This window comes from Lissotriton vulgaris, chromosome 9 (assembly GCF_964263255.1).
Source record: "Lissotriton vulgaris chromosome 9, aLisVul1.2, whole genome shotgun sequence".
NCBI classification, from domain to species: domain Eukaryota; kingdom Metazoa; phylum Chordata; class Amphibia; order Caudata; family Salamandridae; genus Lissotriton; species Lissotriton vulgaris.
The window spans coordinates 557,530,497-557,558,125 of record NC_141697.1 but is presented as its reverse complement, the minus strand read 5'-3'; the positions used below and the strand labels follow the sequence as shown (position 1 = coordinate 557,558,125).

Below are 27,629 nucleotides of genomic sequence, written 5' to 3'. Positions count from 1 at the left end.
AATGCTTCAAATCTAGTAACTTTTCATCAACCACATACCGAATATAGGTTCTGCAGGTAACGAGTCATAATCGTGAGATAAGCCGCTGATTCCCGAACGTCCCTTGTGCGTTTGATGAAAAATCCATCCACAACCTTGGAAAACAGGAAAACCAGTTTAGATGCAGTGCAAAGCATTAAAAACAACTAACAAATGTTAAATGGAGAATAATGGACTGTTGACAGCATTTTAAGAAAATAATAGAAGTCTGCCTTAATCACTGGCAAAGGACCTATGCCACCAACATTAAAATGTCCTCGTTAATATGGCTGTCTATGCCTCTGCCTCTCCATTCTGCTGGAGTTGAAGGGTTTAGCATGGGTATGGGAAGGGAAGAAGCAGTGACAGAGGGCTGCAAGGCAAATGCAGCTTTCTCATGTCTCAATTTGCAACTGTAATTCAGAATCTGCAGGAGATATGGTCGGATAGAGAAGTAACCACCCTCCTAACCTAGTGCGTGAAACTACTCACCCTCTGCATTTCCATAATCAAGAGACTTGATTGGAAAGGGCAAATGCAGGGAGCTATATCCTAAATCCTTCTCTTTTACAACTATGTTAAAAGTCGTGTCTGCAATGATAAATAATGTACTTCTGTATAGCTCAACCGGTCTAATACAATATTGGTTTCACAACAGACTGTATCTTGTGTGAAATGATGAAACTAGTCTATACTAATCAATGAAATCTGAGGTTGTCATAATCACTGTTAGGACAGAGATTTAGCTGTATGCAGCAGCTATACTGCCTTGTATTCTTTAGCTTCCTTAGTGAAAGTTCATGTGTCTTAATTGCTATCAGGGCGACGTTGAACACCAGAGTTCCAATTTTTAGTAGTTCTGAGCAGAGCACTTGGTTACTGCTGGATGGGATGCAGGGCATTAAAAGTACTCACCTGAATTGTACCCCCCCCGTACCTGATTTTTTGGAAAGCGCATTATTGAAGGCTTTGCTTTTCACTGCCCAAATACTAAGATCTATGGAAACAGAGATTGCTTACATAGGATTGAGTAGGCCTATAATGTGACAGGGACCTTTTACTGCTCTTGAAGGAATAGTTTTTCTTGGTTCTACCTTGGTTGGTGAACCCATCTTTTCCCATCAAATTAGGCTTCCCAAGATTGCGTGAGAGATAGCCCAATGAAATTCTTTCTTTTCATAAGTGGCCAGTGCTTTTGAAACTCGAACAATTTCCTCCGGAAGTTGGGCCAGTGTCCATCTTTCAGGGCGACAGAAGTACTGATGTACATGAACTTCAAGAGTGCCTTCCAGAACATGGACCTTTGTTGTGCGCAACTGGGATCAAATTGGAAGACACTCTCCTCCTGGACCATGGCCTGACTACAAGAAGGATCCCCCCACCAGGAACACCTGCTCAGCCAATGAGCAACAGCTGATGAACTTCTACATGTGTGAGTAAGTCTCTAGAGTACAATCTTTTATCCCTTGGGATCCATTTGGTTGCATGGTGGTACAAAAGCAGATAGTACACTTTCTGGAGCTGGTGTCCACAAACAGGGCTGCTTGACTATAAAAAATGTGAAGTCCACTAGCTCCTCAGCAGAGTCTGAAAAAATGGATGGTACATAGAGGAGCATGAAAGAAAATCTCAGTGACTGAATGGCTGAACGATGAAAATTAAAATCTGTGTAGCTCTGTGAAATGGATGTTAAGATAGGCCTATTGGGTTGCGTGGTGAAGGCGCTCCGGGAGGTCAAAGGGGAAAGGCAGGAGAGAACGGCTCGACACTGCCTTCTTGGGCTTCTATCACTTTCTATAACAGGGAGGACGATGATGAACAGATTTGCATTGCTGGGGATTGTATTGGCCAGGCAGCGATTTGCAATTCATAAACTCCTCAGTGGCACAAGTGGATGTCGGGCTTATGGGAATGGTATGTGGCTGAGAAGGGTCGAATGAAACGTAGGCGTGTGAGAAGTTAGCCTGGCATATGCTGTCCACTATTCTAGTGGGCACCTTGCACCAGTCCAAACGACCCATATTGATGGTAGGTTTAAAGACAACCTATATAGAAAGCTATCTTAGTGGTAGCTGTGGAGAGCAGCCTGCAGGGTAAGTCTTGAAGGAATGCAAAGCAGCTTGTTTTACCAGTCTATAATCTTGTGAATGACCAAATGAAAGGAGAACCACACCAGGTATATATATAAAATATATGTATTTAATCTAAACACATCCCTCTAGTCTCTTTATGAGGCTAGAGGCAAATGTACAAACAGTAAACTTATTTAGCACACAGTAAATTAGCACAGTATACGTTTAGCCCTAGGGGCCTCACAAACCATATACTAAGTAAGTGGTATAAGAACCACAATAGACATAGAGACAAGGCTTAGGGCCCTTAGAACTGCTGAGGCAACCAGGAGCCACCCAAGGTAGTGATGCAGGAGACCCATGGGGGACGCGTGCAGTATCTAAACACAGCCACCAATTACCAATGACTTCTATGGAGAAAGTTGCGATTAAAATTTTAAAGATTAGGGACACTCGGAAGTGGACTAGAAGGAAACCCCTTTAGAACTAGGCCGTTCGAGAGTCAACACCCACGGGAGCACCGGAGTACTCAAGTTACCTCACCCAGGGAAGGCGGGTGCATAGGTGTCTTTTCGTGTCTGGTTTCGTCTTCGTTTTCTATGGCGAGCTGCGGACAAGTGCTGCAGGCGACCAAGTGGAAAGTTTCCGGTTGGATCCAAGGGTGGATCGGAGACCTGAAGAACCTGAAAGCAGAGGGGACAGAGTCTGCGTCACTTGCCAGTGACCAGGGAGGCGATAAGAAGATGCCCACCGATGTCGGGTGATTTCAGGTGCAGAAGGTGAAGCTCAACACTTCAGCCACGAGGACCAGGAGGCTTCGGCAACAACCAGGAGCGGGATTCGAGCTGTCCCACATCGGATGTAGAGTGCTGCGGTGTCGGTATCCAGATTGGACCCAACAAGCCTGACTCCGGAATCTGGGGATCATGGTTCGATCCCCAGCACCGGCTGCAGATTAGCCCAGCACCATGTAACTCTGGGCAATAGCTTGCTTAATCTTCCCGACGGCCCCCAGCGCCTAGAGACCCTTACGGGTGATTGTGCGGTTTACAAATGTGGATTATTATTATTATTAGCCCTCAATCTTCGGTGCAGATGATGCTCAGGGCTTGGACTACGAGTAGCCCAATGCACAACTTCGGGAAAGATCGGGAAGTAGGTGCACTAGCAAATGTGCACGGTGTCCAGGATGACTGCGGGTCTCAGCTTTGCTGTGATCTCGTGTCGGTCTAGGAGATGTCTGGAAGTCAGTTTCCTGTGTTGCAAATCCTTCGGGATCTGGCGGGAGCCTTGGAGATGCAGACAGGCAAGATGCTTCTTTGGTGCCTGTTTGAACAGAGGAGTTACTCCTTGACCCCAAGGGAGATTCTTCCGTCTTCTAGTCGATATAGAATGTCGAAGTTATAGTATATATGTTGCAGAATTTCGTCTAGGGTAATCTAAAGTCCTAAGGACTGGGTTCCTATACTTATATTAATGTCCAGTTTTGTGCCAGAGCAGGGGCTGAGTGCCCCTACAACCTGTTTGAACTGGGGTATGCACAGGGACACAAAGTGTGCCCCCAGCACTGTCTGAAAAGCATTCACTGAAGGCACCCGCCCAGCCCCAATTACACTAAAGCCTGTCTGGGGAGGTGGTTACACCTCCCTCTGGGGAGGTGGTTACACCTCCCTGTGATAGGAAACCTATTGTCCAGGCCTCCCTTTACGCAGTTTCATCCAGCAGCAGGAGGTCAGACTCGTGTCTGTGGCAGCAGCATCCATTTTGTGATGTTGGCGCTCTTTTAAACTATTACTGGTCAGGAAAGTGTGTACATGTCTTCTCCCTCTAGAAGGGTGGAATTCCACCCCTGGCGGGGGGGGGGGAGGGGCCGGAATAGGACTCTAAAGTGTTTGACACCAAACATGACATGTTTTGATGCAGCCATTCCAATTTAGCATTTACCGCGAGGATATAATGCACTTAAGAGTATATGGTATGGCAGAGAATAGAGTCCAAAAGCTGCAGAGGGGTCCTGCTCATGCATGGGTACCATCTCACACAAAACCAAGCACTCTGCCTGATTGTCAAGGCCTGCCATAGGAGTGAGTTATAGGTTTATATGTGTCTGTATTTAAAGGTAGATATAGGTAGCCTATATCTTAATAAGGGGTGCAAGCACCACCTTACCCAGGCTGCAGTAGCAGTCCTGTGGTGCTATTTTGGAAGGCTTCCCAGGGGTGGCATAATACATGCTTCAGCCCCTGGTAGGCCTCTGGGGTACCTATGCCATTGGTACCTAAGGTACCATATAAAGGGACTCACAATGGTAACCCAGTAACCAATCTGGAGTGTACCTAAAGTACATGCAATCAGTTTAGAGAGGAAGCAGCTAGGCTGGGGTCCTGGTTAGCATGATCCCAGCCAGACTAAAGTCGACAAATTAGTGAAACACAGCAAAACGTGGGGGTAACCATAGTAAGCATATCCTACTCTCCTACACACGCAGGGACATTTAACTAACCTTGACCAGTTGAGTCTTCATTTTCTAAGTGGAAATATCTGGAGAGTCCATCTGCATTGGCATGGTTACTCCCAGGTCTATGTTCCACTGTATAGATCATCCCCTGTAGGGAAATGGACCACCTCACAAGTTTGTGGTTTTCACCCTTCATCTGTTTTAGCCATAAGAGGGGCTTATGGTTAGTCTGAACAGTGAAGTGAGTGCCTCAGCTTCTTCAGAGCCCAAACCACAGCCAAGGCCTCCCTCTCAATAGCTGACCAACGTTTCTCTCTAGGGGTCAGCCTTCTGCTAATAAAAGCTACTGGCTGGTCCTGGCCTTCATCATTCAATAGTGACAGTACAGTCCCTACCCCACTCAGATGCATCTGTTTGGACAATGAATTCTTTGGAGTAGTCAGGACTTTGCAGAATTGGTGCAGTGCACATGGCCAGTTTCAGGTCATCAAATGCCTTTTGAAAGCGGACTGGCCACTGAACTTTCTTAGGCATTCTTTTAGAAGTTAAGTCATTCAGGGGTGTCACAATGGAGCCATACCCCTTGACAAATCTTCTGTAGTACCCAGTCAGGCCCAAGAAATCTATGCCCTGAGTCTGGGTAGTGGGAGCAACCCAGTCCATGATGGTCTGGATTTAGCTCTGCAATGGTTGAGCCTGGCCTCCACCTACAAGGTGGCCCAGGTACACAACCGGACTCTGCCCTATCTGGCACTTAATAGCCTTGATAGTTAGGCCTGCCTTTTGCAGGGCCTCCAAAACATTTCTCAGGTGAACCTGGTGATCCTCCCAGGTGGAGCTAAAGACAGCAACATCATCGAGATATGCTGCACTATAGTCTTCCAGGCCTGTTAGGACTTTGTTCACCAACCTCTGAAAAGTGGCAGGTGCATTCTTCAGACCAAAGGGCATTACCACAAATTGATACGGTCCACTAGGGGTTGAGAATGCTGTTTTTGGCTTTGCATCGTCAGCCAATCTGATCTGCCAGTACCCAGCTGTAAGATAAAATGTGCTCAGAAATTTGGCAGATGCCAACAAGTCTATGAGCTCATCTGCTCTTGGGATCGGATGGGCATCCGTCTTAGTGACTGCACTGAGACCCCCTGTAGTCAACATAAAACAAAATCTTTCTCTTACTACCCTGGGTGTGAGGTTTGGGTGCCAAGACTACTGGACTAGCCCAAGGGCTATCTGAGGGTTCAATCACTCCCAAATCCAACATTTTCTGGACTTCATTCCTGATTCAGTCCCTGACATGATCAGGTTGCCTGTAAATCTTATTTTTAACAGGCAGACTGTCCCCAGTGCCCACTTCATGAGTGTACCAGGTAGTCTGACTTGGAGTCAGTGAAAACATATGTTTGAACTGTTGGGGAACTTGTCTGCAATCAGTTGCTGCTGACCAGTGCGGCTGCCTGCCAAGGCTACTTCCTCAACTGATCCATCATCAGGGTTCTGAGAGAGCAGGTCAGGGAGAGGGTCACTCTCTTCCTCCTGTTCTTCATCAGTAGCCATGAGCAAGCCCATGTCTGCCCTGTCAACACATTGTTTCAATTTGTTGACATGAAGCACCCTCTGGAGGCTCCTGGAAGTTCCAAGATCTACCAACTAGGTAACCTCTCCCTTCTGTTCAACAATAGTGTGGGGTCCACTCCATTTGTCTTGGAGGGCTGCTAGGGCCACAGGCTCCAACACCCACACTTTCTGTCCTGGCTGGTAAACAGTCAGTACAGCCTTTTTGTCATGCCAGGCTTTCTGTAATTCCTGGCTAGCCTCAAGGTTTTTAGTTGCCTTTTTCATGTACTTAGCCATCCTGGAGCGGAGACCAAGTACAAAGTCCACTATGTCCTGTTTAGGGGTTTTGGAGGTAACCCCCATCCCTCCTTCACCAGACACAATGGTCCTCTTACAGGATGCCCAAACAGAAGTTCAAAAGGGCTGAAGCCAGCCGGCTTCTGAGGAACTACACTGTATGCAAACAAAAGGCAGGGTAGTAGGATGTCCCATCTCCGCCTGAGTTTTTTTTGGAGCCCCTTGATCATACCCTTTAAGGTTTTGTTGAACCTTTCAACTAAACCATTGCATTGTGGATGATAGGATGTGGTGAGCTTGTAGTTCACTCCACACTCATTCCACATTGCAGTCAAGTAGCTAGACATAATGTTTGCACCTCTGTCAGATACTACCTCCTTAGGGAAACCCACTCTTGAGAACACTCACAGGAGGTCCTGTGTCACAACAGGTGCTGTAGTGGTCCCAAGGGGAATAGCTTCTGGGTACCTAGTGGCATGGTCCACCACCACTAGGATAAACCTGTGCCCAGATGCTGTCTGGGAATCCATTGGTCCAACAATGTTGATCCCTACTCTCTCAAAGGGAACCCCCACCACAGGTAGTGGTGTGGTATCATCAGGGCCTTTGTGGTGCCACCTGTCTGCCACTTGCTTGACAGGTGACACAGGAGCGACAAAATACCTTTGTGTCTTCAGACATGTGGGGCCAGTGAAAGTGAGGGACAATTCTGTCCCCAGTCTTGTTCTGGCCCAGGTGTCCTGCCAAATGAATATCATGGGCTAGTGTCAATGGGAAGCCCCTGAACTTTAGAGGTATAACCGACCTCCTGGCTGTACCAGGTTTGGGGTCTCTTCTCTACTCTCTGAGTACAGGAGTCCATCATCCCAATAAATCTTGTGGGTGCCACTAGTATTCCCAGCAGCCTCAGCAGCAGCTTGCTGTCTGAGGGGTTCACGAGAAGGGCAGCTCAGCTGCTTCTGACTCCGATCTGCCCAGGAAGGGCCCCCTGTCCCCAAGAACTCAGCCTGATCAGGCTCCGGCTCCTCTGGGACAGTTCCTTCTTCAGGAAGCATAATCATCTCTCTCAAGAGACTGATCACCACTCTAAGTCAGTGGGGAAGGCACTACATTTACCCTAATGCTCCTGGCCTTAGAAGGCACCTGGTCCATTATTCCAGGATCGAGGGCCTGTTCAGTGTTAGGCTTTCTGACCTGTGACCTAGTCACAGCAAGTACATGTGCAGAATTCCTTAACATTTCTGCATGGGTCCTGAACTCTACTTCAGACCAGGCTGTAGCCTCTAGATCATTGCCAAGTAAACATTCAACAGGGAGGTCTGCACTTACCACAACCCTCTTGAAGCCAGTTACCCCGCCCCAGGAGAATTTAACAACTGCCAGGGCATGGTTGGTACTGACATTGCTAGCATTGATCACTTGGTAAAGTTCACCAAGTATGATCTGTCCAGGGTCCACAAGGTCTTGTGTCACCATAGTGAAACTTGCTCCTGTGTCCCTGTAGGCCAAAGCCTCTTTTCCATTTATCAAAGGCCGTTGTCTGTACTTGTTCAGGTTACTGGGACTCACAGGGGAGGACATATTCATGCCCCCATCACAGACTAACACAGCCTGAGTTGGAACTCTGACTAGGCCAGAGCCCATCTCAGTTCCCAGGGTCAACCCTACTACACCCTTCTGCTGAGAACCACCACTTGAAGCTGAACTAGTGGGAAAAGTTGCCTTAGGGGCAATGGTGACTGGAGCTGCATCCTTCTTGGTGCAGTCACTTGTCCAGTGGCTATTCTGTTTACAGATTTTACACCATGGCTTCTTTTGGCCTTTGTCTTTCTTGGAAGATTAGGAATTCTCACCATTAGAAGCTTTTTGGGGACCTTGTGAAGATTTCTGGTCTTTACCCTTCTCCCCAACTTTTTGATTGTTCTTCTTTTGGTCACCACTTTGGTTCTGTACCTTCTGCTTCACCATGGTTCTGACCCACTTGTCTGCCTTCTTTCTCAATTCTTGGGGAGAGGTCAGATCAGAGTCTATCAGGTGCTGATGCAACTCAGGGTACATCGAGGCCAACGATGAAATCGGCTCCGACGTGGAATGGGAGAGAATCCTGGGGCAGGATGGCGCCTTGGCGCCTTCTCTGGAGAACGAGAGTGATGGGAAGAGTGAGAGTCCCGTTTAAACTTCTTATGCTTCTTTTTCGATTTACTGGAAGAATTTGACTGCGAGAAAGATCTGCCTCTGGAACAACTTCAGGAGCGAGAGCAGGAGCAGGTCCTTGCCTTTGACTTTGAATTGGAGTGGGACCGGAGCAGAGACTTCCAGCCTTTCACCGCGCAGAGCTTTGCCTCACGCTCGTGAATGGCCTTAGTGATTATTTAGGGACAGTCGCCGCAGGCCTTGGAGTCGAGTGAAGAACATAAATATCAGAGCCACATCTTGTGAGGACCGGTCACAGACATCTGTTTGCGACAGTCCCTACAAGGTTGGAATCCCGTTGATTTAGCGGGCGACACCCCTGCCCACTGGAAAATTTGGTTATTGATGCGAAGGATACAATGATGGATGGAATGCTGTAACTAATCTCAGCCACTGGCAATCGCTCAGGCAGCATCCCTATCCATCGTTATTTGTGCACACCATGCTACTTCAGTTTGGACCTAGCATATGCAAATCAGTCTTGATCCTGCTCCTCCTTTTGATACTTCAACAACTGTTGCTTCCCTTTTTAGGTTCTAGGTTCACTTGGGACACTGAGCACACTGTCTGTTTGATTTATTGATGTAAAGAATAAAGGCTTAGTAAAAGTACTTTTGGAAATTCATGGTGCATATGATTTTGACTCTCTGATATTCCATTTCCACAACTATTTGCCACTGAGCGTTACAATTACTATAATATTCCACACATAGTCCACAGGAACCGCTGTTCCCTGTTACAAGGATGACTTGGGCCTGGTCATTTCTGATCTTCATGGGAACTCTGGGCAGGAGTGGTATTGGAAAAAAGGGGTACAGGAGGCCAGGCCCCACTCGGGAGAAAAGAGTCTCTAAGAGACAGCTGCCTTGGAAATTCCAGAGCGCAGGATTGCTGAAATTGCACATTCTCAGCAGAGGCAAACAGATTTAACAAAGGTTCTCCCCACTGCTAAAAGAGAACTTGCAGCACCTCCAGTTGGAGATGCCACTTGTTCTGGCATTCAGAGGGCCCACCAGGCATTGAACCACCAGGGAAATGCCCTGATGTTCCTACCATGTTCCTACCATGTCCAGAGATGCAGGGTCTCTTGACAGAGGGAACATAATACACAGCCAGCCAGCTTTATTTCTTGAAATACCACATGGCAGTGGTGTTGTCCATGAACATCTGCACTAGCCTTCCTCTGATGGAGGGTAGAAAGGCTTTCAGACTGGATTGGTCAGAGCTCCAACAGATTGATGTAGAGTCCATATTCTTTAGGAGATCTGATCTTCAGCTCTCCCAGATGACCACCCCAGCCCAGGAGTGACACGTCTGTCACTCACGTACGATCTGGATTGGGAAGGGAAAGGGGACCTGACGCTTACATAATCGCGGTTCATCAGCCACAACAGCAGATCTTTTACAGTGCCCTCCGAGATATGGGCTATGTCGGAGAGATTTCCTTGATGCTACGCACACTGGAACTTTAGGTACCACTGCAGAGCCTGCATATACCAATGGCATGCATTACAAGAAGGATGCAAGAAGCAATGAAGCCAGTAGACTCAATATCAGTCTCACCGGAATCCAGGATAGAGGCTGAAACATCGGTATCAAAGCCTCAATATTCTGGACTTGCCACTCTGGAGGATAAACCCGATACTGCACAATGTCCAGAACAGATCAAATGAAAGGGAGTGTCTGGGAAGGGATCAGGTGTGACTTCGGCACACTGATAGGGAACCCCAGCGAGGTTCGCCACAGTCTGGAGTGGTTGTCGACTGCCTGGGGCGAGCCCGCCTTCAACAGTCAGACGTTAGAATAGGGGAAGACCGGAACCCCTGATTTCCATAGATGAGCTGCAACCATCGCCATCACCTTTATGAACAACCGAGGAGCGCTGGTAAGGCCAAAAGAGATCACGGCAAACAGGAAGTTCTTGTGGCCCACCGTGAGCCACAGGTAACGTCTGTGGGCAGGCAGGACGGGAATGTGAAAGTATGTGTCCTGCAAATCCAATACTACCATCCAGTCTCCCTGGTCCAGTGCAGACACAACTTCAGCGAGCGAGAGCATTCTGAATTTCTCTTTTTTCAAAAAGAAATTAAGAGGGCGCAAGTCAAGGATAGGACGAAGGCCTCCGTCCTTTTTGGTCACCAGAAAGTAGCAAGAATAACAACCGCAACCTACTTCTGATGCCCGCACCCTCTCTATGGCCCATTTGGATAAAAGAGCCTGTACTTCCTGGCTGAGTAATGAGATGTGGTCCTCCATTAGCTAATCACAAGTAGGTGGCATGTGTAAAAGGGTAGTCACTAAGGGGAGCGAATATCGACCTCCAGTGGTGCAGATGATGGCCTATCCTGCTTCCCACTGGGTGCACATAATGGTCGGAAGGCAGACTAAAAGGGCTTCGAGGCTGCAGTTGCTAGCGGGATGGTGGACTGGCCCAACCTCTGGCTAACTGATCCATGAGGGCAGTGGGTGCCGCATCCTCAGCCACGCAAAGACTGAGAAGCCTGGTGGCTGGGCAGTTGGAGACCAGCTGGAAGCCCCTTCCGTGGCCACAAAGGATTGGAAGGCAGACAGTGGTTGGCAAGGACTATGGAAAGCCCCTAGGACCTGGCCTTAACCATGCTGTCCTTGAAGCGTTCCAGCATTGAGTCCGCCTTGTATCCGAAGAGATGGGAGCCATTAAAGCTTATGTCCATGAGTGAGGCCTGGACATCCTCAAAAGAGCCATTCGTCCCAAGCCAGGCTTGGAGCCGTAAAGACACCGATGATGAAACCACTCTGCCTAGCATGTCAGTCGTGTCAAGCCCAAAGTATATGGCGAACTTAGCCGAGTCTCTACCAACAGCAATACCTCCGGAGAGTATGGCTTGAGCCTACTCTGAGACCATAGGCAGCACCTGCGCAACCAAGTTCCAAAACGAACTGAAGTATTGGTCCAAAAGGTACGCAGTGTTCACTTACCACAGTGCCAGGCTACTAGAAGAGAACATCTTCTTACCCCAGGTATCCAGCCTCTTGGATACCCCTTCCAGGAGAGTGATAGGGAATGCACCAGGATTTTATTTGGAATTAGAGGCTTGGCCCACCAAGCTCTATGGGGTGGGGTGTGTTGTGAGGAAATTGGTGTCCCTGGGACAGGGCGATGGCAGCAGGTAATCGACCTATTCACAGGAGCTCCTGTGCAGAGCTTGGACCAGGCTTCGAGTAGGGCATCCGTGAGTGCTTTGTAAAGCGGGAGAAGCGGTTCAGATGTGGTGACTCCCAGCTGAACCACCTCAGTCAAGACATTCGTCTTGACAGCCACAGTGGTTAGCTGAATTCTACAACCTCAGCCACCCCCCCCCCCCCCCCCCAAACCCCCCTCACTACCATAGCAAATGAGGCTCCTTCCTCCATAGCCATGATATGCGGAGAAACCAAGTCAGTATCTGGGGAGGTATCCAGTCCACTAGCATCCGCCAGATCCTCACAACAGGTGTCCTCTGTGACATCTAGGGGCTGGTATTCATCAGGGTCCAGTGGCCTCTCCCAATTATCTCCAATCCTAGCCCAAAGGAATTGGATGCATGCTCCAGCCTGGGTGGTCTGCCCCCAGTAGGCGCCGAAGTCATATGATGCCTATCCAGTTCTGTATTTGAGTTGGAGATGATTATGGGAACTGCGGTGCTAGTAGGTACTGACGGCGCCGAGGACATCAGTAGTAGAGCAGGCACCGGGAAAGGTTGAGGTGGCTCAACCTGTACCACTCTGGATCCATCCATAAATCCAAGGGAACCCACCGGTAGAAGACCAAAAGGCATCCACCCGAGCCACAGGGCCAGGAGGCACTCCAGCAGGGATGCACCGCCCAAATATGAGATGCATGGCCTAAAAATATTCACAAAGTTGGGCAGAGGTAACACTGGCTCGTGGAAACTGAGGGAGGTGCAGAGATGGCCTAGGCGCAGATTCAACCGCAGGGCCCAGCCTCGAATGCTGACACTCTCTCATCTCATTTGATGACTTTGACGGATGGACCGACGTCGAAGACCTTTTCAACTTCTTGCTATTCTTCTGATTGTATGATTAGCCCAGACGACTTCGACTGTGAAGACAGGCGCTTGGAGTGGCTAAATGACTGATTCCAGCACCTTCTTCTTGACCAGGAAAAAGACAGACACAGCATCAAGCATTGAGCAGCAATCAAGCTTGAGGTACCACTCCCTCAAAGCCTTGGGGTGCATGGTGCGACTACTGACACAGATCTTGGCACTATGGCTGCGCTTGAGGCACTAAAGACAGACGAGGTGTGGGTCCATTACCGACATTTGTCTGTGGCAGGCGCCAGAAAGGTTGAAACCAACCTTCCTTGTGGACAATCTGCCACACCAGACAATGTCAAAATTATTAATTGACATAAAGTTGGTAAAGAGTCAGACAAGGGGGAGCTCTTCTCCAGATCAGTGCTGACTGGCGTGGAAAGAAAAGAACTGAAGTCAGCACACGTAACCTCTGATGGAATGAAACCATGCGGAGGCGAACACCACCTAACGGCATGCAGGGATACTGCTCACGGAATAATTTCCGGATCCAGTCCAAGACCTGGGGATTATTTTAAGGTGAGGAATCGGCAGCTAGAAGGCTCCTTCAGATATGAAATGACCAATAGTAACCACCTGTTTCCTGTTTGCAAGGAAAGACTGAAACCAGGACCAAGCCTGACCACAGATACCAATGTTGCAAGAGACTGAAGTAGCACAAAATGAACTTGTGTCTCAATGCACTTAGCCTCTTGGATTTCTTCTGACGAAACCAAAAGAAAAGTATTGTGGTTCAATTAGGCTGATACAGGATAATTAGGCTCTGTGAGGTCGGTTGTGTAAAAAGAAGAAAGGTATCAGAGGGGCTTATTGGTAGCCCTGGGCTTCTTGCCAGCTCAGAGTAAGAATTAAAAATGAAGCTTTAAAACGCTCTAAAACTGGCATTGAGCGAGGCCTCCATAAATGACTGAATGGACTCAGAATACTAAATCTTGTCTACAAGGATGTCCGTAAACCGGATGGACACAGAATGTGCAGAGGGAAGCGGCAAATCAAGTGCGTCTGTCTGTTGCTTTTTTCACGACCACAGCGAAAGAGCCAGGTTCCCTCGATGTAATTTGTTTAAATAAAGGGATGCCCTCTTCAAGGACATCTATTTACCCATGTACACAGGGCCACGATTGAATGTTTCACTGAACTAACGTTATAAGTCTTGTACTCGTCATGTGAGGTGTGGGTCTCAGAGTACTGCAACCATTCACAATAAATCTGTGTTTCTGGTCTTGTAATTTGTTTTAAGCTATTGTTATTGGGCCTTCTATGAATTGCTCAACTTTCCTTTTTATGACTAGTGGATGAGATCTGTCAGTTGTCTCAGAGTATACTAAAAAGCAAGTGGCTTCAGAGCGGGTGCCAAGCCCAAAGTGATGGAAAGCACATATATGGGGCATTTTCATCATAACTAGAATGAGCAATAGTAGTTATTTTGTGGTTCGTATAATGACTGTGAAAAGAGCAGTGCTGGGATGGGAATGTTCCCTAGCCTGAGTAAACTAAACTTTGGTTGTCAGTGGGATCCCATTTCTATTTTGTGCTCAGCACACACTGAATTCATGCACTGAGGCCTAGCGTGTTTGAAATGTTTAGAGACCCAGAATGTGGCTCTGTGGTACTGAGGGGCGTACCAAGCATGCCTACCTACGACACCAGACCCCTGTCTATGTCCTGGGATATAACCATGGAGCAGTGGTGACGGGATACCATTTTTCTTTTCTATGGTACAGGAGGAGGGCTTTTTTTCCTGGTCTTGAACAGTAAGAGGACTACTGGCCCCACTCTGGAAACTGTCTGCTACTATGATATTCCTGGACCCTGCGCTGAAATCCCTGGGAGAGTGGTGAGTGCGCAAAGAATATATATATATATGGTGACTGGTTGAGTGACTCCATGTTGAGTTCAAATCTGTGACTGTGAAGCAAGTGGAAGCCCTTTTGAGTTGCTCTTGGATAATCACAACACAAGATAAAGACTGGGGGAAAGCATTCCTAGACAGGCAAAGTGTACTGCTGGCATTCCGGAGCTTTGGGTTTAAATAGTAAGGTATGGAAGGATGGAGACAGGTCTGAATTAGCTAAGCAGCAGTTATCTTTCTAGCAAAGGACTACTGATTACCTATTCGTCACCACTACCATTGATCAATGAAGAGTGAGAAGGTGGAGGAAGTTGTCTCCTTTGTTGTGCAGATGAAATAATCTCCTAAGCGTCTCTCACAGCACAGCAGGGGGAGCTCTTCATTTGTTTGTAAGTGGGGCTTTTGCTTTGGATCTGTTCACTAGCTGGAGTTATTCAACCCTGTGTCCATACGCACATTCCTTTGTGTGGTATTTCCTTTTGGTATAATAAAGTACTTCACTGGTATAGAAGGACTGAATTGGACAATCATTGTTCCATTTGATTTGGTAACCTTTGAGTTCTGAGTATCTACCTGCCTCCATTATCTACTCAAGATGCTTGTTCAGCTTGCCCTGCTAACCTAAGGGTCAAGAGCAGAAAGGATGCTCTTGGTATACAGCTTGCAGTGTTGCAAGAGAGCAGAGTTAGGCCTCATGTATCAAGGCTGTGGCCCAGTACTCCCTGCTTGCCACGTAGCCCCAATCAGGCGCTGACAAGCTGTGGTATAAAGAAGAACACCTCAGTGGAGGAAGACAAGGATGCCAACAACCTGGAGCCAATGGGAGGTCAAAAAGAGATGATTTCAGCCATCAAGACTTCAGTGAAAAAGCTAGACTGGTAGTCTAACAATCTGTGGAGGCCAGTCTAGCAAAAATGGAAAAAGGCAAAGAGTGTGGAGGTTTCATTGTCTGGATTGGAGACTGAAGTAGAACTCGTGGAGGGCAAGGTATCTACTATTAGTGTGCTTCATTCTATTGAAGCACACTAATAGTAGAGAAACAAGGTAACAACCCTCGAAAGTATTCAGAGAGCTGCAAATATTAGATTTCTAGGTGTTCCACTTTTCTCAAAGGAGGAAGATCTTACAACTTTTTGTGCACATTTGTTTTCTTATTGTCTCATGTCTCCAGATCAGGCTTGTTTGGTGCTTGTTATGAAGGCCTATGATCTGCCTTCATGGCACTGGACCCCAATGCATCCCAAGATGATGCACACAAATGATCACAATAACCAATCCAGAGGGGAAAGGTTTGTTAAAGAAAGCACAAACGTTTATACTACACATCCATTATATACCAATCCTTGTGCACCACTTACCTGCGTGTTCACAATTGCTTGCTGTAAAGTGGCTTCGGGAATGCTCAAGTGCTGTGCAGAGCCGTAATCTTCCACTAGGTAAATTGGGTTTCGCAGTCCACATCTCTTCATCCGGAACTAAGAAAGAGGCACCGAGATGAGCATTTCTTCACAAAGACAGAGCTGAGGGGTGCGCTCATGTGTGAGTGAACAGCAGTCCAAGCAGATCAAACTTTACCTTCTGCTCACGAAACCTGCCATCAATGATGCTACCGCAGAGGTCATCCATCCTCTTCCTCTCCACCACATAGTCCAGCACCAGTTCTCGGGATGATGGGGCCCTCAGCTGACCTGTACATATCAGATCACAGAGAATCACACCTCTCTTTAGGATAGCCACTTCACCTGTTAAACATAGGCTAACAATGATTGCACTATGCAGGCTGAGATCAGCATATGGAACACGTTTGGATTCTGTACGACAGGTAATGTTTTTCCTAGAAATTCCATTAGCTTATATGTAACAGTAAAACATGCCCCCAGAAACTTTCCTAGGGAGATTCTAGTCAATGCTTATTTAAAGGCTCATTCCTACAGCTACCCAATTTGATAATTTAAACGGCTTTCCCAATAGAGGAAAGGGGCCAGTTGATAAGTGAATCACAAGATCCTGCAGGAGTTTCAGATAGAGGTGTAAAATAGAAGAAGAGAGGGCCTTAGAAAACATAAGTCTCATTCACATTATCACGTGACATAGCAAATGAACCATCTAACACATTGTTTTCATATTGGAAATAGAAAGACAATTGTCAAAAGAAAACACAAAGAGGTTATTTTGCACTAAAGATGAGCATCGGCAGCTCTTTAGCAATTTAGCTCTTTTTCACATACAATGCAGAAAGAGCATTATAGAGTAAGAAATAAAAGGTTTTTAACATTAGCACTAGACGACCGCTATAAGGAGATTAATTTGAGAAGGTGACTACGAAACTAATCCGTTTTCAGATTAACATTGATAATGTTGATTTTGCCCAAACCCAGACTACTGCCAAATATAGTTTTCAGATGAATGCAATCCATTTCATTGATATTTTCCACGGAAAATGAATAGGGAAGCTTCATTTTTCAAGATAGCGGCATAAATGACACACAAATCTGCTTTTAAGTTACAGTTTGAGTATAATAAGACCACGGATGGTGTGCTATTAGTATTGTATAGCTCCCCTGTGAGGAGACAAAATTCTGTAAATATGCTGTCTGACAAGTACACCCCTGTGATTAATGAACTGCTCTATTATTTGAAACCTTTAGGTAATGTTTTACATCTTTTTGTATATTTGTGTGAATGGAATACCTGGTACAGGTTTGACTTTCTCTTTTGCTATCCACAGAAAGTCACCCACATGCAGCTTTCGGACATCAAACTGCACTCCGTTCTTATTCAGCTCTGCTACAAGCTCCTGCTTCCGATGCGAGGACCCGCTACCAGCAGCAAAATGAAATAAAAACATTTATTTACCACCAATTACAGTTCTGCTTGTGTCATGTTTTTTGCTCTATAGTGGTTCAGGGAACCCCATATCTAGCATTTGCTAATTGGCGAATGCCCCCAAATGTCAAACTATATATATATATATATATATATATACACACACACATTTGCTTTGATAGTGTTATTCTAGTTTACACATTCATATATTCATGCAATGTATGATATTTAGAGCAAGGTAAAGGTACTTTAAAATGAATCTATAAGAGAATTCCCATGCATCATGAGGATTTATTTCTCATAACAATGTCAGGAAAATAATATAAAATGAGCTCTCAAAGTTCTCCTGAAGGGAGAGGCACTTCTGAATCCAGATAAGAGCAGTTCTCAATAAAAATGCACCAAGGCCATTACTAACAGGAGGCAGCCACATAGATACAATCTAGTCTTGCCTTGCGGACACGCTTTGGACTGCAAAATACAAATGAAGTTTTGGTATGTAACAAAAACATCTAAATACTAAACCGTCATAGAATGGCAGAGTTGTGTGCTAATATAGTTATTAGCTAGGCCTAGACTCAAGGGAAATTGCCACTATGCAATATGATGACCATTTTCATAAATGTTACGTTCTGTTTATACCGAATGGTCACTGTTACTATTACTTTTATACCTACAACAGTAGATCTGGATATCTAGTGTAACAAAATAGGATTAAAATAAAGCCTTAAAAAATATTACGGTGTACTTCTTGTCTGTACTCACTTTGGGGGAAGAGTGCCAATACCTCAACAAAATGATCCAAACACCTGTATAGTCTCGGATAAATGTGTTATATGCTTAACATGCATTGTCTCCAAGGACTGTCTAAGAGATATGTGTGTCATAACTGTTCTTCTTTTCCCGCTTGAGCTAGTAAGTTCAGGGCTAAAGGAAATATACTGAGTCGTGATCAGAGAGTAAGTTGGGTGCATATTACAGACGCATAAGAAGGCTATGATCCATTGCTAAGATGGCGGCGACTCGCGAGCACAGCAGCACCTCTGGGGGCAGACATGGCATCGAGTCATCTGCATTACCTAAATTCAAGCATGCTATCGGAGCTTTAGGCATTTACTCAGGGCACGACTCAGGTGTACACGCGGATACACGGAGTCCACCCACTCTTTTCACATGGTGGACGCTATCCCCCCTGCTAAGAAGTGGGGCCCCACAGAAATATGTTAAACTTGTCCCAGTGGGGCACGTTCATCAGCTCCTGCACGTTGTCTGCTTTTGATTCCCAGCAGCAACGTGCAGGCTGCACGCAGCGAGGGGTCTTTTTTTTTTCTTCCACCTCCAGCTGGGCAAAATAAAGACAGAAGTTAAGGGGGCCATCAGGCCCCCTTTTGATCGAGTATGGGACTAGGGGTGAGAAAACAAAAAAACACAGCTTGTTATCTCTTCACAGGTACCTAAGAGATGCATGCATTTTACTTTGTTGAATATAAGTTCATGCACTGTAAGATTGTCAGATGGGTTGGTATGTCTCAGTATTTACACAAATAATTTAAATACCACAATTTTATTTCTTTAATAACGCTACTGATCCCAATGCAGTGTCAGAGCACTTTACATAACATACACATTATCCATTCCAAATAAATCATAAACAAGATGTGTTACATCAGACAGACAGGGTTACAAGGTGTAGGAGTGAAATACACTTCATAGCTCACTGGGGTCTACTAGAAGGATCACAATTTATTAACTGCAAGTAACAAAAGGATCTCTGTGTTCATAGCAGTAATCCACGTGCCTATCTACATAAAATAAACATCTATGATCTGCATGATACATGATATGCTTTGCAGGAGACATTTAAAAAAGAAACTCTTTTATTGCATTATCAGTTGGCATATGTTAAAACATACACATATCAGAGCATCACTTCCAGTGAGGTTAGTTCCTGTGATACCACGTGGAATGCCACGCATCATGACGTTATGTGCTTTGATAGCAAGTGTCATGATGTCACTTGTATACTGCCTGACTTGGTCTGTCCCCCCACTTCTTTTTTTTTAGGAATTGTGCCCTGGATTTACTGAAGTTGGAGGCTTTCTCCAAGTTGTGTCTCTGGGCATTTACCTCGACTCCGCTTGGTGTGGGGCATTCATCTGTATTCAAAGCCAACAGTGTCTGTCCCAGAACCTTTATTCACCTGCATACCTGCCAACTAAGAACACTCTCACAGTATGGGGAGGGGGAGGGGCACTACCGATAAATATCTAGGAGACACTTTTGAACCCACCCCGCCCCAACCCTCTCCTCCCCCCTAAAAAGCTTGCTTAGGCTGGTGCCGATGTCCTGGGGTTTTTTCACACCCTTTAATGGGGTAAGCAGTTCAAAGCCTCTCGAAAAGCACTATTTATCGTGGATTCAGCTCGTTTTCCCTGCCACAGTGTGATATCAGCTCTTCACTGGGTGACCGTGTGATGGGAGCCGATATAGTGTATCACACTGTGGCACCGCGTGAGTTGGCAGGCATGCAGCTGTGATGCCAGCGGTTCTGGGTGCACAGATATTGTATTTGTGCTGCTACTGGACTGACCCCACTTGTTTTCTCAATTCACACAATCATTCTTGCGCTCGTGCTGATTAAAATTGTCTGCCTAGGGAGGCCCACTCCTCCGGAAAAGGACTCTTACTTTATGGTGAAACCAGCAATGACTCTCCGACAGTGTCCGTCGCCCCTTGTTGCAGACCAGTCAAAAAAGGTAGAGACAGCACATACCTTAGTAGTGATGTAGGCACGCTGTCCAGTAACTTCTGCCACGTGCATCAGCACAAGCAGCAAGAAGCAGCATTTTCTTGGTCGAATTCCTAGCAGTTCAAAATTGCACAAAGACTAAAATAACCAAAGTTTCAGCTTAAAACTCAGCTACTATCCGGAACAAGCATTGGCATAGCCAATAGGTCTCGCCTTTGGGACCTTATAAGTGTTTAGCCATTCAACAGTTGATGTTGTTGCACCAAGGATATTGTGCTGCATAAATAAATACTTATAAGGTCCCAAAGGCGAAACCTATTGGCTATGCCAATGCTTGTTATTTTTTTAAAGGTGCAGGATGATAAAGTAATGGCCAGAATCACAGGATTTTTTACTTGTCTCCGAATTCTCAAACCTGGTTCCCTGGTTTACTCCACATCTCCTCAATGTTACACCGTTGCTGGTCTTGACATTAGCAGAGACATTCCTTTTGCAGTAAAATGTCAGGACTATCGCCCTCAAGACTTGCCTGCCTCCAGCAAGAATATTCTTTACTGCATTTACATCCAGCTATATTAGGTAGTTTTGGCTCATCCCTCATGACACCGTACACAATAGTTGGTTTTACTTTCAAATATTTTTTTTTTTTTTAGAGATCATTGGCACCGTAACATAATTTTTGGGTTACAGATAGGAGATGGTGAACCGACTCAGCAAGATACTTTGTAGTTGTAATGGCATAACAAGGGCAACAGGAATGATGTGATTCTACTGTGGTGGCATGGTCTGTATAATTATGGATTTCGTTTGACACATATTCCATTATCTGATACATAATCTGCAGATTTTAAAACAAAAACGTTGTTTCTAGCTCAAAGGACAAAACGTTACTAAAAAATGTAGCGATGAGTTGCCCCACAGGGACAGCCCTTCACCAGGTTGCTTTATAAATGGGGGGTAAGCTAGTCTAATGAGGTGAACCCCTTTTCCAGACAGTATTAACATGTATAACTGACAAAATAAATAAATTCTATCATAAAAGGTGCCACAAAATTAGCCGTTTCTTGCCACATAGTTGTCAACCTTGACAATTAATTATTTTGGCCCTGCTTATATCTGAAGTTGTAATGGATTCTCAAACCAGATTGCTACCTAACGTTGTCTCACAAAATACATTGTATTTTAAAGATTCTCTTGATGAGCTATGCAGTGTTCTTACGTTGTCAAGCGTCCAATTTTCCACCCTCCTCTTTTTAAGTGCAGTTTACTTTGCATTATGGAAAATATTGTTTTGGCTTTTCAAATGTAAATGCAGAACTAAAAGCACTGCAGTGCAAAGCAAATAGAATTTAGATACGAGGATTGGTCGGAATTCCGCAAACCTGACAGAGACAACACCAGGACTGGATGGTCATTTTTAAGGGACAGTATAGCAATTGCGGTCTGGGGAATTCACACTGCATGAAAGTATTTGTGTGACCATTAGCGTGCCATTTTTAAGTCACTTTGCCCGAGAAGGTAAGCAGGATACACAACAGGTAAAGTGTTTATCTTATTTACTGCAAAAGAAACAAATGATGGACAGTATGCTGAACAATGCAAGAATTCACCCCCAGTCACAAAGATCTCGGTTTAATCCATTGTTCTGTTGCTCACCATGCCACATTACTTTGGCTGGGTCCCAACTGGGGTGATGTAGTGAGCAAAAGAACAATGGATTGAACCCAGATCTCTTGACTGTGGGTGAATGTTTGATGGATCCATCAATTGTTGCTGCAGCACTCTTCACCCTAGGCGGAATGGGCATGTCCAGACGTGAGTCCCTTGCTTGATGTGCAACTGAATTCAAGCTAGATTGGCAGATATGGGGTAGTGCCCTGAAACCGGTCCAGAATGCTTGTTTCTGGTCCAGGGAGGTCCTGTCTTGGCAGTTCGGGCTTGGCTGTTCCCAGGGTCATGACTGATTTGCATATGACTGGGTCCAAACTGGGGTGGGGCAAAAGAACGATGGAATTAACCCAGATCTCTTCACTGGGGTTGAATGATTGATTCAGCATTCCGTCCATCAATTGAAGCTGCATGTCTTATTAACTGGCCACTTGACAAGTGTCACCTTAAGGAAGTTCTAAGTTTTAAACAAAACACAGCACTGTGATGGGAGAGGCAAGTTATAGACAAGTTACAAACGGCTATCTAGAAACACTATCAACCTTTAAATAAAGCTCACGTTTGACACATTTAAATACTGGTCCCCGGTAAATAAGTCAGCTTCACCAAGGTAGCAGTTAACCTAGCAAGAAAAGCGTTACAGGAAAACATTGACCTGGTGATAACAGTTGTTGAAATGAAAGAGATCCTCCTAAACAAGCCCATCCTCATAACAAACCCATTCTCTTAAATGCAATTGGAGAACAGTACAACTAATTAAACTGATAATTGCTTCATGGACGGCTGAAATTGTGATAAACTGTTTAAGGGATTGATTTGGCATATGACCACGAGTTAATCGACAGATTGTCTGATAAAGAGAAAGTTCTACAGCATGCTATTTAACCCATAAAGCATTGCCCTTTCCAAAATGGCCACGATACAGTGACATTTACTAAGGTCACGTACCCGGAAGTAGTCCTCGGCAGCAAAATAATCGAACAAGAGGGCGGGACTCTTCGCTACGTAGATTGGACCCATTGGGATCGGACGTATTTTTAAATAAAGTGGCGCGGAAGTAAACGGCAGTTCAAAGGTCAACTTGTTGGCATAAGTGGCTACGGTGTAGGTGAGGGTGTTATGTACGAATCTAGGACCCTAGTGTAATTTTCCCGATTCATGCCCATATATAGGTATAAATCACCCGATCCTTATATAGGCATAGAAATCATACCCATATTTAGACTGAGCCTATGTAGCCCAAATACGGCATGGCTACTTCCACTAAGTTCCAAGAATCCACAACGATTTCTTAGAAAAACCCGCCTTCAGCAGTTAGGGACTTCCCCTTGCCTGAATACTAATTTATCTAGGAAATCATGGAGTTTTCAAATAACTGAGTCTTTGATGACCTTATTATGTCCAATCATACGTCAAACTTGGCACCTTCAAGGTATAAATATGCCTACATTTGCCCAGACAAACACACGGTGGTTTGGAGCAGTTCGACTATCTACTTGCCCGACGAGCTCTGCTGCAGCAAGTGCCGAAGAAAGCCGACCCTCCAGCTGACTCACTGGGAGACGCTGTCTTTTCTCCTGCCGAGAAATCCAGCTCCAGTGTTTCCAGGCTACCCTTGCGGGTTGCTGGGAAATAGAGTCTTGAGAGAGAGATACAAGACCTCCTTCATTCTAAAACCAAGGTTCGGAGCTGATTAGACCCTTAGAGAATTCTCAGATAGATTCTTGGCAGAAAAAAATACTAAACTTAAACTACACCTCACTTACTTCTTCCCTTGTACTAGACTTAGGTTAGGTACACTGGCGTAGGCGTATTTTAGAAGCACCAGTTGAGTACTTTTAGTCATTATTTTATCACTGTATGTATTTGATATGTTTTAGGCATCTTTATGGCTTAGAAACCATATCATGCTCTTACAGTACTATTTTATAATACTCTTCGTATTATATGCCTTGTACTGTATAACCAGTATTACGATTGTAGCAGTACATTTCTTATGCTTGAGAAAGAAGACTGTTCAATAAACACCTTTTATTGAAAACACCCGGCTCTCTGTTTTCTCAGCACCTCTGGTGAAACGAAGCATGCACGATTGACTGAGTAAAATATCTATCTATTGTTTCCCCAACTCTAGAGATCGATTTCTTATTCTTGGGAAACAAAGTTGTCATGTTTATGCAGTTGTCACCAACTAATCCCTTCTTGTGAATTTGAGAAAGTTTCTAGTGACCTCTGAGCTAGCTGGCAGTCACAATTAAGTCTAATAGATTCGGTAGAGACCTAGTCGATCTCAGTCCTACGTCTAAACTACAGGATATATTATTCCAATGCGCTGAGCTTATTGGGAATACAGGAATTACACTACAAGGGCAGCCGGAGGACCAGCCATATTAGTGTTTTCATCCGTGCGATTTAGAAACAGAACAGTAGAGCTTAAGTAAAGGGCTTGGAAATCCTGTAACAGATCTTATCGGAGAAGACCCTCACCTACAGAGATGCCCGTCTCTCTCTATTACAAGAAGGTTGAGGTGCACCTTGGGAGCTCACCTGACAGGCTGTTATGGCGAGCTACCACTAGGCTTGGGCACCTCGATTATTTTAAGCCACCCGAGCCTCCACTCCCGCCTTACTTTTACTCCGTAGGACGGCCCTCTTGTAAAGCGAATACCTGAATGTCTACCGCTCGCAGCCCTGCTTTCCTACTGCAGGCGGGGGTTGGCGTGTCTCCAGTTGGCGGGAAACACTTTTGGAATTCCCTACTCCCACTGCGGGACTTTGAACGTTCCCCGCGCGCAGCCCGGGCACCGAGGGAGGAGCGGTCACCGCCTAGGCAAAAGAAACAAGCAAGACACACAGCGTTTCCCTTGCGGGAGCGAGCAGGGGCACCATCTGTTTGGAAGATAATTACAAACAGATGTTGCCAAAGCTCGCTCCCGCAATGGAAATGCCAAACGTGCAGGCGTTGCAATAGAAAGCAATGCAAAACATGCACGTTTTTGGCCAAAATGCTGTTCGATTCCAAAAGGTCCCCTCCTATACAGCGCATGCGTGCTGCATAGGCGAGACCTAAAAATGGTTCTAACCAAGAGATAGCAACTAAATTGGCTTCAGAGGAGGCTATTATCTCCGCTTCCTCAAGTACAGATACACAACAAGCATTGGTAATGTATCAGTTTCGCCTAGGTGATTAATAATAAACTGTATTTTTTTTTGTAAGTTGTAGCTTAGTGAGCAGTATAAGTTACTGAAACCTTAATGCTTTCCAGGCCCCTGCATTTTCATTTTCTTTAGCACTGTCAATATATTGAAAGCTGTGTTCCTCATTTACACAGTTTTACATGGATTCACAATTACAATTGGCATTATCTTGTTGACTCATAGGAGCACACAATATATTGCCCTTTCTCAATAAAAAAAATCATGACACTTTAATGGAGTTTCAGTAACTTATATTACACAACTGCTCACTAAGCTACAACTTACAACAAAGAATAACTTATTATTATTCACAGAGGTGCAACTGGTGCATTACCAATGATTGTTTAAACTTAAACTGGATTACCTCCCCTACTGGGATAGGAATGAGTAAGAGGGTTGGGATGAAGGTTGGGGAAGGGAAAGAAAACTTGAACTTGTAACCATCTGTACTGCAGCAACGATCAAAGTTTAACCAAACATCGAATGGGCTTCATAATGTTGACACTCCTACCTAAATTGTCCTTTTCAGCAGCTGTCTCCCTTTTTCATGAAAATATTGCTGTGAGATTAAGTGTCTGCTTTCTTGTGAAAAGTAAGATATTGTCTGCATACATGGACATGGGTAGTTTCCCTGTAGCCCTGCTCTAAATGTTGCTCCTGAAGGTTTCTAGCTAAGGAGTAGGAAAATACCTTTCAATCTGACAGCAGTACTCAAAACTACACAATTCAATCCAAAATATTGGGTAGTGATATATGTGGCGAATATCTTGTGGCACTGCACTCCTCACCTCCTTTCAACACCGGTGACCATTAAAAAGAAAGCTTCAATAAGGCTTAAGTCCAGGCTTTAAATGGTATGAAAGACAAGGGGGTTTTCTCAAACGGTCGTGTCCGGTTTAATTAAGGGCGTGGCATAAAATGCGCAAGGTAAAAATCTGTGCTTAGCATAGTGTGCCACCAAACTGGTATTTTGCTGCTTCTGACATTATATAGAGATATATAACACAACAAGTAACATTACCCCTACAACATGTTAGGGATATTGGCTTTGCAAATGTTTGTTAACTGTGCAAGATAAATAAGCAACGACTATGGCTTAGTTGTATAAAATACTGAAGATGCTTCCGTTCTGAAATGGTGAGACTGTCAAAGAACTATAACTATAGCTCTTTGAAGGTACCTTAACAACTTAACCGTGGCGGCAATTCCGTCGCGGTGCGGCGGTTTAGCGCAGTGGGCGGGGCTGCGTCGGCCAAGGGATGTGCGCAGCACTACGGAGGTAGTGCGCGCGACGGCCGTTGGTCGTCAGAAGCAGCAAAGGAGTTAAATGCAGTAAAGGCTGGTACTGCTGCAGAGTTGAGATTTTTTTTTTCACCCTGGGGCAAAATTGGAGCACCCGATAGAGAACTGTCTCGGCACCGGCTTTTTAGAACTGCTGGTGTTGAGCACCGGCCGGACCCGGACCACAAAGGAAACCTGGCTCAAGTGTAGATTTTAGTGCCCCACAAGTTAAATGAGTAATAGGTTCACTTGTTTATCAAAATTCTTAAACCGGATGGAGTAAGGGGTGGGAAATCCGTATCTTAATCCTTTACGCATGCCGATGTCTGCCAATTAAGAAGAGAAGAAATGAATGAAATGAAATGAAATTGGATTTATAGAGCGCATGGCTGCCCTGGAGCGTCACAGCGCTGAAGGCTGAACTGAACACAGAGAACTCAAGAAGGGACGTAATTAGGGAGTGATAGGGAAGAGAAAGGTTTTAAGTGCTTTTCTGAATTTAAGGTAGGCGGGTTCCATCCGGAGATCTCTAGGAAGTGCGTTCCACTTATTTGCTGCATTCAACGAGAACCGGCGGCCTCCGGTACGTGCTTTCCTTACTCTCGGTATGATGGCCAGGTTTTCTCTGTCGGAGTGAAGGGCCCTGGCCGACTTGTAGGGGCGAATCAATCCTCTCAAGGCCGGAGGGCCTTTACCCTGCAGCGTTTTATGAGCGATACAGAGTGACTTAAAAGTGATTCGCTCCTGGATTGGGAGCCAGTGGAGGGCTTTTAACAATGGTTTGGCTGATGCCTGTCTAGGCGCCCCCATGAGCAACCTGGCTGCAGCGTTCTGTGCTCGCTGGAGGGTATTAATAGTGGCAAGAGGTGCAGCCAGGAGGAGAGCATTGCCATAATCCAGTCTGGACAGAATTAGGCCCTGGATTAATAGCTTTCTCGATTGAAAAGGAAGGAGGGAGAGAACCTTCCGAGCTGCCCGTAACAGGCCGAAGCAGCCTCCTGCGACCTTCTGCGCATGGGTCTTAAAGGTTAATTGGGGTTCAAACCAAATCCCTAGGCTTTTAATTTTCTCCTGGGGGGGGGGGGTAAGTCCCCCATGCAAGGGGGCCACAGCTCAGGGGGAAGGGAGGTGAATTGATTGCCCAGAAACATGATCTCGGTCTTAGCTCCATTAAGTTTAAGCTTTGAGCTAGACATCCAGGAGGAAATGGCAGTAAGGCATTTCGGGAGGTCATCCGGGCAGCCCCCTTGTTGTGACAGCGAGACGACAAGTTGAGTGTCGTCTGCGTAGCTAATGGATTTGATCCCAAAGGGGGCTACTACCTTCTCTAACGGGGCCATATAGACATTAAACAGTGTGGGGCTGAGGGAGGAGCCCTGCGGCA

At 45.7% G+C, this 27,629-nt stretch overlaps 1 protein-coding gene across 3 annotated transcripts in view; it reads right to left on the bottom strand.

Annotated features, from left to right (window-relative positions):
* MUS81 (MUS81 structure-specific endonuclease subunit) overlaps positions 1 to 27,629 on the bottom strand; it is a 309,816-nt gene that overhangs the window by 96,341 nt on the left and 185,846 nt on the right. For all 3 annotated transcript variants that reach the window (XM_086938075.1, XM_086938074.1, XM_086938076.1), the window contains 4 exons: positions 17,215 to 17,342; positions 16,099 to 16,211; positions 15,882 to 15,998; positions 39 to 134 (listed from right to left, as the gene is read on the bottom strand). In XM_086938075.1, the coding sequence (XP_086794201.1) occupies positions 39 to 134; positions 15,882 to 15,998; positions 16,099 to 16,211; positions 17,215 to 17,342 (454 nt within the window). The remainder of the gene's footprint in view (positions 1 to 38; positions 135 to 15,881; positions 15,999 to 16,098; positions 16,212 to 17,214; positions 17,343 to 27,629) is intronic.